The sequence below is a fragment of the Typopeltis vanoorti genome, chromosome 3 (genome assembly GCF_054136105.1).
Source record: "Typopeltis vanoorti isolate ZY-2024b chromosome 3, IOZ_Tvanoo_1.0, whole genome shotgun sequence".
Lineage (NCBI taxonomy): Eukaryota > Metazoa > Arthropoda > Arachnida > Uropygi > Thelyphonidae > Typopeltis > Typopeltis vanoorti.
Window position 1 is genome coordinate 96,778,601 of NC_143551.1, and position 16,389 is coordinate 96,794,989.

At 35.2% G+C, this 16,389-nt stretch overlaps 1 protein-coding gene across 1 annotated transcript in view; it reads left to right on the forward strand.

Moving 5' to 3' along the window:
- LOC150108407 (reelin-like) overlaps positions 1-16,389 on the forward strand; it is a 920,570-nt gene that overhangs the window by 46,110 nt on the left and 858,071 nt on the right. The window contains exon 3 of the mRNA XM_090390755.1: positions 13,701-13,950. Coding sequence (XP_090246881.1) covers positions 13,701-13,950 — 250 coding nt within the window. The remainder of the gene's footprint in view (positions 1-13,700; positions 13,951-16,389) is intronic.

A 16,389-nucleotide genomic window follows, 5' to 3' on the forward strand; every position in this document is an offset into this window, starting at 1 on the left:
GAATCAAACCACCAACCGGTTTCCCTGTTTAAGTGCTGGGTTACCTCTCCAAAAACTCATGCAATCGCTCAATAATGAGTGCCCCAAGTGATCGTTTAACTCAGCAGTGGCTCTGCTCAACAACAGGCTCCCCTATCACCAAGGAAGCCCTAATGCAGGCCATCCCAACAGATCTAAATCCCCGGGTGCTCAAAAGCTCCCTAAGGCAAAAACCTTAAGGGAGCAAAAACTCTGCTCTGCCAGAATCAAACCACCAACCAGTTTTGACCTTCATTGAGGTCTCTTCAGTGGGAGCCAGACCCAGAGGTGATACCAAGGTTGAAGTAATGCAGAAGTCATATTTTCATATATGAGTTGCCAAAAAGTGTCACACCTTATTATTAAAATACTCTGGATTAGAGATAGTTGTTGGACATTTTTCCACTTGATTATACTATAAATTAAAGATACCAAGAAATTATATACTTGGTTTAATCCTTTATCCAAGTGTTATCTATTTCCATATTTAATTTACTATCTTCACTAAATATTGTACCTACATAGCTGAAATGTTTTACTTGTTCTATAGGTTCACTATTCAGGATGCAGTTGATGTTTCAATGTTTCTGCCTATTTTCTTTGTTTTTGTCTTTTTATTGCTGATTTTCATACCAAATGTATTACAACAGTTATTCGATTTTATCAGGGAATCTTGCAGACTTGTACTGGATTTATTCAGAAATATAACATTATCTGCATAAAGTAAAGAGCTAAGATTAACATCACTAATTTTGATATAAGATTTAATACCACTTGCCTTCATAACGTGATCCATATATATAATGAATAACAATGGAGATAATGTATGCCCTTGTTGCACACCTGATTTTACCTCAAACCATCTTCCTGTACCTCCTTCAGTTCTAACTGCTGACTTACAGCTTAAATAGAGCATATGTATTGCTTGATTAATGTCCTATTTACACCATATGACTGTGGCATTTTGAAGAATTTTCCTCTTGGCAACTTGTCATATGTCTTTTTTCAGATCAACAAAACTTAAATACAAGTATTTCTGAGATTTCTCAACTATTTATCTTAAAGTGAAAATCTGATCCTGACAACCTCTATTTGACCTGAATCCAGTTTGTTCTCCGCCAAGCTTCCCTTCCACAAATTTTCTTAGCCATTTCTCAAGTATACTTGCATAAATTTTACCAGGAATACTCTGTAGGGAAATACCTCTGTAATTCTCATATTTAGTTCTTTTTATTATTATTATTATTATTATTTGACACCTTTAGGGAGTCCTAAGACTCATCGAAGGAGGGCACCTACTCTACAAAAATCCAAGGGATTTCTTTTGGTTTGTAGCTAGTAGTAGAATAATTATAAAGGATGTCATCAATTGGTGATATCCTTTATAATTATTAAATATACTGGTATTAAATGAACAATTCATAATGATATATGCATTCTCATGAATGTGATATCATTAAGAACTTGAGTGTAAGAAAGTTCCCTCTGTCTCCCTTTAAGGGAGGCAGAGGGAACTAATGGTGAGCAAATAGGAGGTATATTGAGAAATTCAGCAAACTCAATGTTAATAAGACTGATAAGACTGTAGAATTCTCTTTGATAGACTGTATGGATTTGTTAGAGGAAAATCATGTTTTAGCAGTCTACTTATTTATTATAACAAGGTGACAACTGCATTTAACAAGGGAGATGCATACACAGTGATATGCTGTCTTGCATGAGTATGCATAACTTTGTACACTGCATATGTGACTATTCTTCCTATAGAGCAGGGTGACCACAACATGGCTCATGAGCCGCATGCATGACATGGCTCTTCATGCTCTACCAGGAAAAAATAAACAAACAGAGAAGAGGAGACAACAAAAAAGAGGAACAAAATAAAAAAAAAAAGAGATGAGGGAGAGAAAAATAGGATTAACAAAAATTGCTGCAATAAAAAAGTTTAATTCAAACACATTAAATGAAGTTTACTTTGAACAATTAGAATAATTTTAGAGTCAAAACAGTAATTTTAGTTACTTATTTACTAGTAGAGACCTTCTTTGTATCCATTTTCTTATTAAGCTCCTTAAAATTAGGTGTGTAATTAGTCAAAGCAGTTCTTACAAGCTTGTTCAAATGTTCATAATTTAAAACAGATCTATATTTAGATTTAATAAATTGTAACTAACGTGTTGTGGCAGACAGGCATGGATCTGCATCCCCACCACTCGCCTTGCCATGCGTGCGCACACACTTCCATACTATCGCATTGGTCAAAGGTTATGGCTCTTCTAAGTCTTACTGGAATTATTTTGGCTCCAAAAGGATGCATAGTTGTCCATCCTTGCTATAGAGGAATAGTCAGTTTATGTATACTAATGCTAGAAGTATTTGAAATAATAGTGAGGAGTTTTTTGGCATTGGTTAGGTCAACTTGGCCAAAAATTATAGTCACAAACAAGACATGATTAATGGAGGATGATATAGGGGTAGAATTCAAGGGGTATGATAGTTGTAGAGAGGACAGAGGAAACAGAATAGCAGAAGAAATTGAACCAAAAAAGAATAGACGTACATCATGAAGAAAGGAATGCAAGGCAGTTCATTCGAGGTTATCTGGTGTAAGAAAAACGCCAATAGGATGAAATATACATTTTGTTTTTGCTATAGGCCTGAGGTATAAAGGATAATGTAAGCTGCATACATTGGAAATTAGCATAATGAGTACAGGTTAAGTAATTATTATGGAGAACTTCAGCTATGGGGACATAGATTGGAAGGAAATGGAATTTATACAGCTCATAAGAGATAATTACTTGAGACATGTAATGGGAGGGGGGGGGGGATACATGAGATTCAAGAGTGCTGATGATCATAGCATCAGTGAATAGTAGTCATTGCAGCAACAGTGACTCCACTTGATGAAAGGGATCTGATGGTCTCAACCTGAGAGACTGCTAGATATGCAGAATTTTCTTTTAAGAAGGGATATATGTAGAATTACAAAGCAAGTGATTATGACAAACTAAGGAGTCAGCTTAGAGCAGTGCCATGGCATAAGAATTTGAATGGAGAGAGATGTTAGTAATGCATAGAAAATAATCAAGAAGTATTTGAAGAAAGCACTATCAGACTATACACCTAAAGTTAGAAGGATAAATCAGGTGGAGTCAGATGGTTGGCATCATTAAGCAGGCATTGTAGATAAAGAAAAAGGTGATCAACAGTGTGAGGCACAGGCAAGAAGGGTGACCTATATGGTAAGGAATGCCAAAGTTACTTATGAGAGGAAGCTTGCTGGTGAAGTCAAAAGAAATTTCAGAGTTCTTTCCCTATATGGCAAGTAAAAAGAAAAATGTTTATGAAAGAGTATTTTTAACAAGTGCTGGTGGTAGGGAGGTAACAGAAGTGAATGAAATAGTTGAGCTATCCTCCTAACTTTACATATTTTCACACTTATGCTTACAAAATTGGTGATCATTTTGTAGGTGTAAACTATTCAGATGGAGATATTTCAGTGCCAGATGTGACATTGATTGATGGAAGAATAGAGGTAGATGAAATGGAGATGTTTCTGATATTTCAGAACCTTAATGCAAACATAGCCATAGGATTCATTGGCATATCAGCCCATATATTATGAGAATGCAAAAGGGAATTGACACCTCCTCTAACCATGCTGTTTGATTCGAGCCTCAATTCTAGGAAGATGAGAAGTGAGTAGAGACTGGACAAAATAGTTTCACTGCATGAGGCTCCAAGACAAAAGTTGAAAATCAGCCCAATCATTATCTCAGTAATGGTGGTTAAGGTATTGTATTGAGGAAGTTGCTAAAAGACAGAATTAATGGCTGAGTGAACAGGACTATGATACTTTATAATGATTAATATAGTTTTGTGAAGGGTGGGTGCCTTAGTAATTTGCTTACTTTTTATAATAAAGTAACAGCTAAGTTGGATAAAGGAAAAGTCTACTTAGTAATACTGCTGAACTTTGCAAAAGCATTTAACAGAACTCTGTTGCATAAATTAGTAATAGATAAGTAATAGATAATAATAGTAATTAAAAATAGAGGTAATATGAAGCCAGTGGTTGGTGGGGGGGGGGACTCTGGAAGAAGGAAGGTGACTGATGGTGTGTAATTGGAATGCATTGCCTGAGAGTGTAGTGAGTGCAGAGATGATGAATGCATTTTAAGGTCCAGTATGATGAGCTATGTGCATGATATTGGAATCTTCCATGATGAGTCTTTTGACTCCATGGAGATCTGACACCGATCATATCATGATAATAATAATAATCTTTAATCTACAGAAGATCATAAAGAGGATATACAAGATTGGGCATACTCTGGAAATGAATATCAGATTTCACAAAGCACATGTGTCATGGACTGTGTATGATCTGTGGTTGTTGTGGCAGTAATTTGGTCCAAAATAGGAGATTGAATTTGGATGTCTGTAAGTGGTGGTTGTATATCATTTAAATTGGTGTTTATGCTGTGAATGTTGGTGAAGTGAATGCACAGGAGACATTTCTGTTTTTATAAAGTTTTCTGGGTTTTTAAATTTTGTTTAGAATTTTTGATGAAGATTTGTTTTTATTTTAACTGCAATGACACTATATCTTTTTGCATTTATTGTGATGATGGTGCCAAAGAGGTGAAGAGAAAAAAACCTAGTTAACATGAAGTGGAAGGAGGTAGACTCTTAGACATGTCTCTCACACAGAGAGCATCCAATTTCCATGCTGCTATGTAGCCTGAACAGTGAATTCCCTGCATACCACTACTCTAAACACAATCTGACATTGCAGATGGCTGCAAGATTATGTGCCAGCTGATCAGAAAGCCACCTAAATTCATTACACAAAGTTCAATCCCATATACAGTCCCAGACAGTAATCGGTCTTTTTCACTGCTGTACTGTCAATGATGGGAGATGCTCTAGTAGATCTTCACAGCATACCATAGAAGGGTATCATTCACTTCCTTCCTGATTGATACTTATGCATAGACCCACATATCACTGTGTGGGTATTTGAAAACCAAATCTGATAGAATAGGTTGGTTACTCCTTATTCCCAAAGTGTCCTCTTTCTATAAATTGCACATGTTCTTCCAACTGGTTGGCTTGTTTTGAGGGATGAAAAATCCAAGTTTCTTTGAGGAAAAAATCCTCCATCTCTGTATGAGATTAGCTAACTCATCATTTGACTGAAAATATGATAAAGGTTCCTCCCATTATAGACAGGATTTGAACCTTGTCTTTCCAACCGAAGGAATCATCTATACCTACTGAGCCACAGAGGCTCATATCATTCACAGTGCATGTAAATATAAGGATCCCCATATGAGGTGTAGCTATTAAATAACAACTGTTGTCCTGATGGAGAATCCATGTATTGTTTTTCCACAGATTGGGTGTCTGTGGAAGAGCTTCCTTCCTCACTCGTTCTGTCAGCTTGGCAGAACCTCAAGGTAATAATGTTTGTTAACTTTCTGACCCTCTGGTACCCATTCATTGGAAGAACAATACTTGGATTCTCCATCAGGACAACACTCCAGCCCACAGTGCACTGTCTGTAAAGCAGTATCTGGCTGATAAGATCTTAGTATTGGACCATCCATCTTACTCACCAGACTTAGCTCCATGTGACTTTTACCTTTTTCCAAAGTTGAAATTTGCATTGAAGGGCACCCATTTTCAGTCAGATGAGGTAAAGGAGAAAACGGCAATGCTACTGAAGCAGATAACACCTGATGACTTGCAGCATTGCTTCCAACAATGGAAAATTTGTATGCGATGGTGTATAGATAGAGGCAGGGAGTATGTTGAAGGGGATAACAATTAAGTTATACAATTGTAATAATAAACCAAATTTTTGCAACCAATCTCGTTATTTAATAGCCACACCTCGTATACCATCAGCCACCTCAGATTCTCATTAAGTAGAGGTGATGGTGTTTCACTTTGTGAGGAAGGACATCTACCACATAGAAATCCAATTATAATTACAAACAGAAATGTAATAATATGATGTACCGGCATATAATATTACTGAGAAGACAGCAGAACAAAACTTTGACAGCCCACATGGTTAATTATACTATGCATCAAGCTAGATCATTTGACAGAATACAATCCATAGTCAGCACTGCATCTTATCTTATTTTCTGTCATTTTTTTCCTTATGCTGTTTCTGTTGTATTACTGGGAATTTAAATCATGCAGCTTGGAAGTTTTTTCACATGGTTGCAAATTAAACTTGCCAAGAATTTTTTTTTCCTTTAATCCTTTATCCAAGTGTAACCAAACAGTTTTTCCTGATGAAGTATCTGCACGACTATGCTACTTATATATAGAGGCTGATGACTTCAGATCAATTACCTTAGTATCCTATAATACAAAACACACTTCCTTTTCGGACATGCATATTGTTATGCACTATGGGAAACACTACTCAAACCAGTTTCAACCTTTATTGAAGTCTCATCAGTGGAAAATTGACCCAGAAGAGATACTAAGATCGAAGTGAAAAAACTTCCTACATCTATCTCTGATCCAGTTATTTAATAAGACATGATGATATACTTATATATAAGAAATATGTGACTTCTGAACTGGCCTAGGGTAGTGACCCTTCCCATAATACATAACAATATGCATGTCCAAAAGGAAGTGTATTTTGCATTATAGGATACTAAGGCAGTCGATGTGAAGTCGTTATCCTCTATATACAAGTAGCCGAGTCATGTAGATACTTCACACGTGCTTTGTTTGCTTATACTTGGATAAAGGATTAAACAAGTTTATGATTTCTTGACAAGCTTAATTTAATTTGTAGTATATGTTGCATGATTCATTGTGCCAATTTTGCTGGAATGAAATATGTCTGCATTGCCACTAAATTGCTTGATATAAAATTCAAAATAGAGGACATACTGTATGTAATGACATGTTTCTTTAGCCTCTCCTGGCACAAACACATATCTCAGCTATAGTTTTTGCAGTCTCCAAAAAAGTTGGTATTCTTTTCCACTCAAGACTGCTTCTCACTTGTACAGTTGTTAATGCCGTATAAATCCTAAATGCATCCAACCTTGGAATATTGGCTCACATTGATTATTCATCTAAAACCACACCTAAGAATGCTGGATACTATCCAGAAGAAGATAATCTAATTAATTTATGACTCCCTCCCATCAGTCACTCTCTCTCGTAGACATTCTCTTTCTGCTTTGTGTCTTTTCCATAGGTATTTCCATGGACAAAATGCTGCTGAACTGGCCAGAAATTGGTGCACATTATTCCAGAAATGTAAGAATACATGCAGCTGTTAGTCAATATCTATTTAAATATCTAGATTCAGACTTACCAAACCAACTTCTCTTCCTTCTCTTTCATCCCATCTACTTTCTTTGGAACAGCAGCTTCTCTCATTCTGTTTTCTCCAAAGACTATGACCTTCAACTGTTCTAAAAATGTATCAACAGATTCTTTTTTCTTATTCTCCTTGTCCACATATTGCTCATCACTTCTGTGTGTGTTTGAATATTAAAAAACAAATTATACTTAATTTTTTTAATATCTTGGTCTGATGTTTAAAAATTATACTTATATATTATTACAATTAAGTTAATTACATTTATTAGACTAAAGTGAATAAGATAAATGGAAGGATACTAAAGCATTGTGTATACATAAAACTAGAGAGATTAAAATAGAGAGAGAGAGAGAGAGAGAGAAGTGGGGGGGGGATGGAGAATGTTGCAGCATGATATAGCATTTATTACACTTGGACAGACAAGTAGAAGTTGCCATTTTAATTTTGTTACGTGTAGTTTGAGTATAAACAGTACCCAGAACATTATGTCAATACAGGTGGGCTCTGATCTACTGGATGAGAATTGGATCCAGGGTGAAGATTAACAGAGTCTTAAGAGGCACATTGCAAGTTTTGTAAAGAGCATATCATATTGCTGCCACGAACAAAAAAACAGTCCTCAAACAGGTGTGGTGTGATCAAACAGTCTTTTGATCACACCACACCTGAAAACTAGAACACATAAATTTGATTGCCTGGTTTCTAGAATAATGAAGAAATTCTGAAGAGGATCTAGCAATGAGTAACTGAAGCAGTATCACTATTCTGGAATGATGGATATGTATGGGTTGTGATATTGAGGGAATGTAAATTGCAGAGTCATTGGATGGACAAAGGAGAGGTGATATGAAAAAAATGTTTCTGTTTAAGTTAGTTACCAAATTAATATAGATAGCATTATATGCAGAGTGCAGAGAGAGAGAATAGACAGTTATCCCAAGTTTTATAAAAGTGTAGTGGGGTAGGAGGTAAAGAGTTGGGTTTTTTTATGTGAAGAATGGAACGTATTCTGAATGTGAAGATCATGAACGAGTTTAAGGTACAATATGAGCTCTCATAATTAGTACTGACTCTTTTATTAAAAGCCTGATGATGATGATAATAATAGTAGCACTAGAATTGCTATATCAGGTAACATGAAAATACATGCTCCTTTTTTATTAACATAATTCCTAGATTATTTCTTCTGTGTTGCAAGAAATATTGTGATAAGTTCTTTTATTTATTTTTTTCTGTTATTTAAATGCTTCATTTAGTGAATTAAAGCATCCTATAGAGAACTGGTATCTTGAGCTTGAAGCTGTTTATTTCTGCATTAGTGAAAAATTTTCTCTCAAGATAATAATAGCAGAACTGAATCAATGATTCATTTGGACTGTTTTGGCCAGTATTTATTTATATTTATCCAATGAGAACAAAAGTCTTACCAAGCTCGTGCTTTCTGCTAGATTGATAAGTTTCTGCACTTATTTATTTAATAGCAAATTTGTTTGTTTTTTGTCTGGAGTTCCAAAAATTGGTTAGTCACATTTTCTTTAATACATTAATCTTATGGATGCTTTAAAATATTGTGTGACATATAAATAAATGTGTTTCTGAAAGTGGTCACAATTCAGTAATTCCTTACAATAAGCAAATAAATTCATTATTCATTCTTAAGGTATTAAAAGACATTGTGGTAGCCTTTTTTTTTTTAATTTAAAATATTATTAATAGTATTTCTCTTGCTATCAAAAAAAACTTCTTGTATTTTTAGCGGACTCAATTCTTATATTAGTTCCTCAGTATTTAATTCTATATTTGGCGTGTGTATGTATGTATGTATGTATATATATATATATATATATATTGTTTTATACATGCTAAGCATTATATTGTTTAGTGCTACTTTTTAGATATATGATTTAATCATATACTTGCTTGATTGTTTATAATCTTCTATTAAAAATTGTCCACCAATTTTTAATAGACGATTTCCTTTCTCCATTTCCCAGATTATCAGATTGGTTAATGCCATTGCACAGTTTCACCTGCGCAATGGCATTAACATAAATTATGCAGTGGCATTACATGGTTTCACTTATGCAAAGCTAACTTGACTAATTATTTGTAATAAACTGCATTTTTATCAAAACATGAAGCACATATTTTTGAGACAGAATATTTAAATTTTCTTATTTGTTCTGAGTATTGTTGGTCAGAGTATATGTTAGCATACTCTGGCAGACAGAGTAACAAATGAACCTTTTTTAAAAACATGCATGAGAAAAAAAAAAAAACAACTTTAATTGACATTACTTTATCTTAAATAAGCTGATGCTCTCTCTCTCTCTCTCTCTCTCGCACTGTGTGTTGTCATCTTGCCATGCATCAGGAGAAAGACATGCAATACAGGAAGTAGTCCTTCTAGTGGATGCCCATTTCCTCCCTGATAAATAGTAACTCAGGAAGAAAGATGGCAATAAGGAAAAGAGATAAAGGTCTTTTGACCTCTTTTAGAAGCATACAAACACTTCCTGTGCTGTTTATCAATTACAGTTTTGTGGCCTTGCCTTATATAATTTTTTTTGATGTAGTTGAAATAGTTCAGTGAGCAAGGAAGAAAGTATCTTACATGGTACTAAATTCTACATTTTACATTTATCTTCTAATCTTCACTAAATAAAGCTTATATTTTTTTAAACTTAATGACAGTTATTTATTTTACTGTGAATTATCATGCTGCGAAGGAAGTTGATTCAGGAAAGCTGTGAAGTGAAACTTTTGTGAAATAAAAAAATAATAATATGCATAATCATTCTTATTATCATTTTCAAGTTTTTTTTTTCTGATTTATACTGTAATGGGAATGTACCAAATGTTATGATAGCTCAACACATTATATCATTAAAGTTTCCTATTAATTTTCTTCTAGATTAGTTTATCATTTGTACATTTCTGATTTGATCACTGCTTATTTTACAATCTTCTAAAGCACTCCTATCAATATCCATCTATACATTGGTCTTCCTCACCTTTTTCTTTTTTTATTTTTTATTTTTTTTGCTTCAGATATCCTGTTTTGTTAAACTTTCATCTCACATTCTTTTTGCAATACTGTGCCATACCATCTTAGATTAACTTTGTATCTACTTTTCTCATATATCTTCATTTTTAATGTGATTCTGCCAATTATGCCATCTGTTCACTTTCTTTCATATCTGAAGAAATCTTATATATGTGTGATATAATCTTACATATATCTTATATATGTGAGCTCTGGTGACAATCTGGCTAATGTATATATATATATATTAGCCAGATTGCCCTCTTCTGGATAGAATCGAGCAAAATTAGAGAGGATTTAGTATAAGAGTACTTATACTAACTTAGAGTTAGTATAAGGCATCAAAATAGGGATGAGACAAATCGGCTTCTGCAATTCATGTAGACAAATGCCAGAAGTATTAGGAACAAGAGGGAAGAATTTTTGGCCTTGGTTGGCACTTCCAGACCACAGGTTATTGGCATTAGTGAAACATGGCTGACAGTAAATGACACAGCTAGTGGGATTGAATGTGAGGGGTATGGTGTGTTCAGGAGTGACAGGGAGAATAAAATGGGGGGAGGAGTGTAATTGATGATAGCTGATGAGCTACAGCCAAGAAGAATAGAAGTGGAACTGCAGGATAGAGAAAAGAGCACATTTGAGGCTATTTGGTGTGAGATTGAAACTAGCAGAACAAAATATACAGTTGAGTGCTGCTATAGACCAGGTGATGGAATAGATGGTGGAGATAGTATGCATAAGCAAATAGAAGAAATGAGTGGAAGGAGGGTAATTATTATGGAAGATTTCAACTATGGTAACATGCCCAAAATAATAATAATAATAATAATAATAATAATAATAATTTTGGTGCACTGCTCCAAATATGGGAGAATATTCCATGGCTGGGTGGATTTGGGCTTTGTGTAGAGTTAGTTTATATGCAACAGTTTGTCAGGGCTGTGAAGGCATACATCCACCATAATCATGTGAGAATGCAGAAAGTGATGTTACACGAGATGAATGTTTTGCACAGAACAATGTCACTTGTACTAACTGATGACCTGGGTAATAAGGACCTATCGTTGTTGTACTGGACACTTCCTAAGACCACAACTTATGTGGCAGAGGGTGATAAAATCAAAGGCACTTCTCTGGCAGTACACAAACAACATTCTTGTAAATAAACTTATACGTTGGTTACAGATGACTTTATAATTTTCAGAAAATGACAACGTATACTAAAATATTAATTAAAGAACTTTAATCAATACCTTCCTATATTTTGGCAATGTTACATTGCCAACTTCTGGGAACATAAAACTATGATATGTGCATGCAGGCACTAACAATGAGCAAATGAGGCTGAAGAAGGCATCTGGCATTGGTCCTGGAGTCCTAAAGGTTGCCCCTCCCCTAAAATATTAATTAAAAAACTTTAATCAGCGCCCTCATATATTTTGGCAATGTCACATTGCCATCTTCTGGGAACATAAAACTATGATATGTGCATGCAGGCACTAACAATGAGCAAATGAGGCTGAAGAAGGCATCTGGCATTGGTAGAGTCCTAAAGGTTGCCCCCCCCCCCCAGCTGACTAAATTGGGTTGTCTTGGATGTCGGGCTGATGTTCTAAAGATGCAAGCTTCCCAAATTTGGGGCAGTCTCATGCACCCAAATTTGTTGAGATTTGGAAAGTTTTTTAGAGCTGAGGCTGAACAGTCTTTCATATTTATATTTGCTATGGTGTTAGTAAGATACCCCACCACAAAAATATCAGTTAGATACCTACCACAGAATACTCTGGAAGAAAGCCACTTTACTACACCGTAGCATTGCAACACTGACATACTGAACTCATACTGCAATACAGTGTAAAATTACTTTGTACTGCAGATTGTACAAGCTGTAACATTATATTAATGTAATACACAAACTGTGCATTACATTGTTGGGACTACAATGCAAGAAATTGAACAGAAGATTATTATTATTATTATTATTATTATTATTATTATTATTATTAGACACCTTCAGGGAGTCCAAAGACTCATCGAGGGAGGGCACCTGCCCTACAACTCTCTCTCTCTCCACCACTCAATCCACCAACACCATCTACCAACAACCACTACCACTAGTATTTCCACAGACCATCACAAACATCCATGCCCATGGCAGAATTCGAACCTGCAGCGTTTTGGCTGAAGAGCGGATACGCTGACCACTCGGCCAGCCAGGCTGGCATATATATGGCAGATATATTGGCAAAGTGGAAAAAAAACTTTAAGAAATTCATTTGTTATTGTTCCTCTTTAAAAGGCATTCATGTGACACACTTACTCACTATGCTTTGATTTGGTTCCAAGATTTCATGGGAATGAGAAAGGCTTATGGACTGTAAAATTGGTGTATTGGAACAAAAGGGAAAGTATAATTTACTAAGGAAATTTATAGGACTGATATAGAAGAATAGCAGGAGGAGAAAGAAAGAGAACCAGGAGCTGAGATCATTCTTGGAAGTTGAGTTAGAATATGATTAGCAAGAGGTGAGAATTTTTTGCTTGAAAAACTCATTTGCCACTTTTCAAAAGTGGTAAATGAGTTGCCTGACAAAGTTGTGAGTGCATTATCAGTGGATGAGTTTCATAACAAGTATGAAAGAAATTGTGTGAATTCATTGTTAGTGCAAGCCTCCCAAAATGAGTCATAGGACTCCACCTAAATATCCAGATGATGATAATTATAATAATAAATAAGCATATGGCTAATCCTTGCATGAAATCATGTGCTGTATTAAGTTGTCATAGTTGAGCAAAACTATAGTAAACAATGCTGGAAGAGGTTTGCCACATCTTTTAAAAAGTTTTTTAGCTGTTGATGTGAAATTGATCAGCAACTCTCAACTTGATGTTATTACATAGAGACAAAATAGATTACTGTATGTAAAACTTTATTGTAGTGTTTGTGCATGTGTGCTGATCAGCAACCAAGGCTTTATCAACAAATTATTATCTACAAAACATTCAGTTTGAAACTATGGATTTAGCAAGTTTTTGACATATTCACCAGAATGCTATGAGAGTAAATACTCTGATACTCTGATACTGAGAAATTCCTACCAAATGTGGTAAAACTTATTCATTGGCAATTTTTTTTTTCTCCACACAGTAACCTGATATAAGATGCAAGGATTAGCCAGGCAACTGATTATCATAAGTATTCAAAGAATTAGATTGTTAACATCGAGTTGTATAAATCAAAACTGTATTTTGTGATTTCAGTAACTATATCATCAAGTGCTGATTTTGATGGCTTTATGATGACTGGAATTTACACTATGCCTAGTACATCAAAAAATGCTTTGCCACTATTAGCAGGAATAAGTTCTTCAAATGATCCTAGGCAACAACATCTTATAGGAAACAGCATGATGTGTGCAATAGTTCATTCCCATATTGCTCTTAGACCATCTAAGACTTTGTCTTTTCTCTGGATGGCACCTCCAAGCGGTACCGGATGCGTGAATTTTCTGTAAGTAGTTAAGTATTATTATCTTATGGAATTTAGTTAAATATTATGATAAAAAAATCATGGTGTGAAATAAGTAAATGTAAGATTTTTGTGAGTTAAAATTTATAAAGAGACTGATATTGTCATTAAAATTACAGCCAAAAAAATTATATTTCTCATAAATCCATATTAGTAGTATTATTTTCAAGTTTTCATAGCGCAAAAGACTCATCATGGAAGACCACCATATGCATTACCCTTTGCCTTAACATTCACCATCCACTTTAGCAATGCATTCTGCTCATGCACCATTGCCTTACAAGAAACTTTCTTTCCCTTCTTTATGTAATCACATAACTTTTATTCAGTTTCCAAGAATGATCTCTCCCTGGAAACTGTTTAATGGTCATGCAAGTAAGGGCGTGAAACTGGTCACTTCTCACATACTGCTTATTGCCCTGTGCACTATTTCCTATATATCTCCATATATTACCCATACACTGTACTAACATACTATAAGTTGATTAACCAACCTCCTGCGTATGGACTCAACATAAAAAAATATACACATATCTGCCTAATGGACTCCTCTCACCAATTTATGTTTTCATTATATCACCTTTTCTCCTTCTATTTGTCAAGTTCTGCAGCACATTCTCTTCATCTTTTCTGATATTCTGGATGTCAAGGAAACATTTAGAGAGGTGAACACTGTCTCAGGAACTTGGTGAGGCCCAGATATTGTCTTCTGCCAGTGGATCTATCGTCACCTTTTGTGAACATTATGGTAGTAATTTTCTGAGTAACATTTACAGCTTTTGCAGTGTGCCCCAAACTTCAGCTTCTTGTTCATGAACATCCCAAATCTCTCTCTCTCTCTCTTCCCCCCTACCCCCTTTCACTTTCTGGAGCAAAGTTCCTCCAATAACAGCACTCTTCGTTCCATGTTCTCTGTTAAAAAAATACACGATTTTACGCTTAGTAACATTGAACTGACATCCCTTTCATTTACCCAAAGCACCAGCATATTCAAATCTTCTCTTGTAACATCATATCAGAACTTCTGACATTACTCTCCCCAATTCAGTATCATTAGCAAACAACTGAATACAGTGGAACCTCTGTTGTTGAACATAATTCATTCCAAGGCTGTTCGGAAACCAATTTGTTTGAAAACAAACCATTTTTCCATAATAATTAATGTAAAATTGATTAATCCGTTCCTGAACCCCAGATGATTGCTTATTTAAACCTTTATAACAGTACTTCATGCATAAAATTGTATACGAAAACACTATAAAATGCATAAAATCTTGCACAATAAATAGATAAAATATAGATGAAAATTTAACTTCACTTTACCTGTACGGAGGAGAGTGATGGCATAGATAACTGTCCTTCTGTGGTTTTTCTCTTTCTGTTTTCTGTCTCTTGGCACCACTCGACTCTGCTTGAGAGACACGCTGGGCCTCTGTCTCACTAAAAACCTGTCCAATGAAATTTGTTTTTGCCTGCGTTTTAAAATGTTTCTGAAGTGAGACATGGCATTGTCATTGAAAAGGTTTATGATGTGGTTTGCAACAGGCTTGTTACGGTGATATCTTTCCACAATACTTTGCACCTCACCCCATTTCACACACATTTCATTGATCAAAGAACTAGGAACATCCTCCCTTCCTCTGTCTCTGAAAAACATTTCCTCAACCACCTTTAGCAGCAAAAGATGGTGCTCCTTCTGAAGATGTTCCAGTTCCTCCATGGTGAGTTCATTCTTGTGGTCCTCCACTAACTTCTCCACATCAGTATTGTCAACTTTCAAGCCCATGCTTTTGCCCAGAGACACAATATCATCTACTACAGCAACATATCAGCCACAAAGCCCTCAATGTCTCCATCTGCACAGTTTAGCCACAATTTCCTCCAGGAATTCTCTGAGTGTTAATTCTGTGCCAGAGGTCACTTCAAAACGCCTTTGAAACAGTGCTTTGGTGTAGAGCAAAGGTGGGCAAACTGCGGCTCCTGAGACAATATTGGTTTTCATTGCCATTTTTCCTAAACTTTTATATTAATAATCTATAATAGTATAATATGTACTAATATTAGAAAATTTTATTTCGAAATGCTTTAAAGAATAGTAAAAAACTGATATTTTGAAACTTTAATTTTTAGCTTTTAAATGGTACAGGTAAAAAGGGTTGTTAATGTGGATTTTATTATCGTATTTGGTTGGTAAAAAGTGTTTCAACATTTGATGGCCTGTGTCACTCCTGCCAAAATTAGTTCCAAAAGTGACTACTATGATCGCTGCATTATCCGCAACCTCTGTTGCCTGGACTCTGCATCATCACTCTTCATGCAGTACACACAAGTTACGCACTTGTGGTGCATAACTTGTGTGTTGGTTAAGGAACATAACTAGTGCAGTGTAGATAAGTACTTTTCTGATTAATAAATACTTAA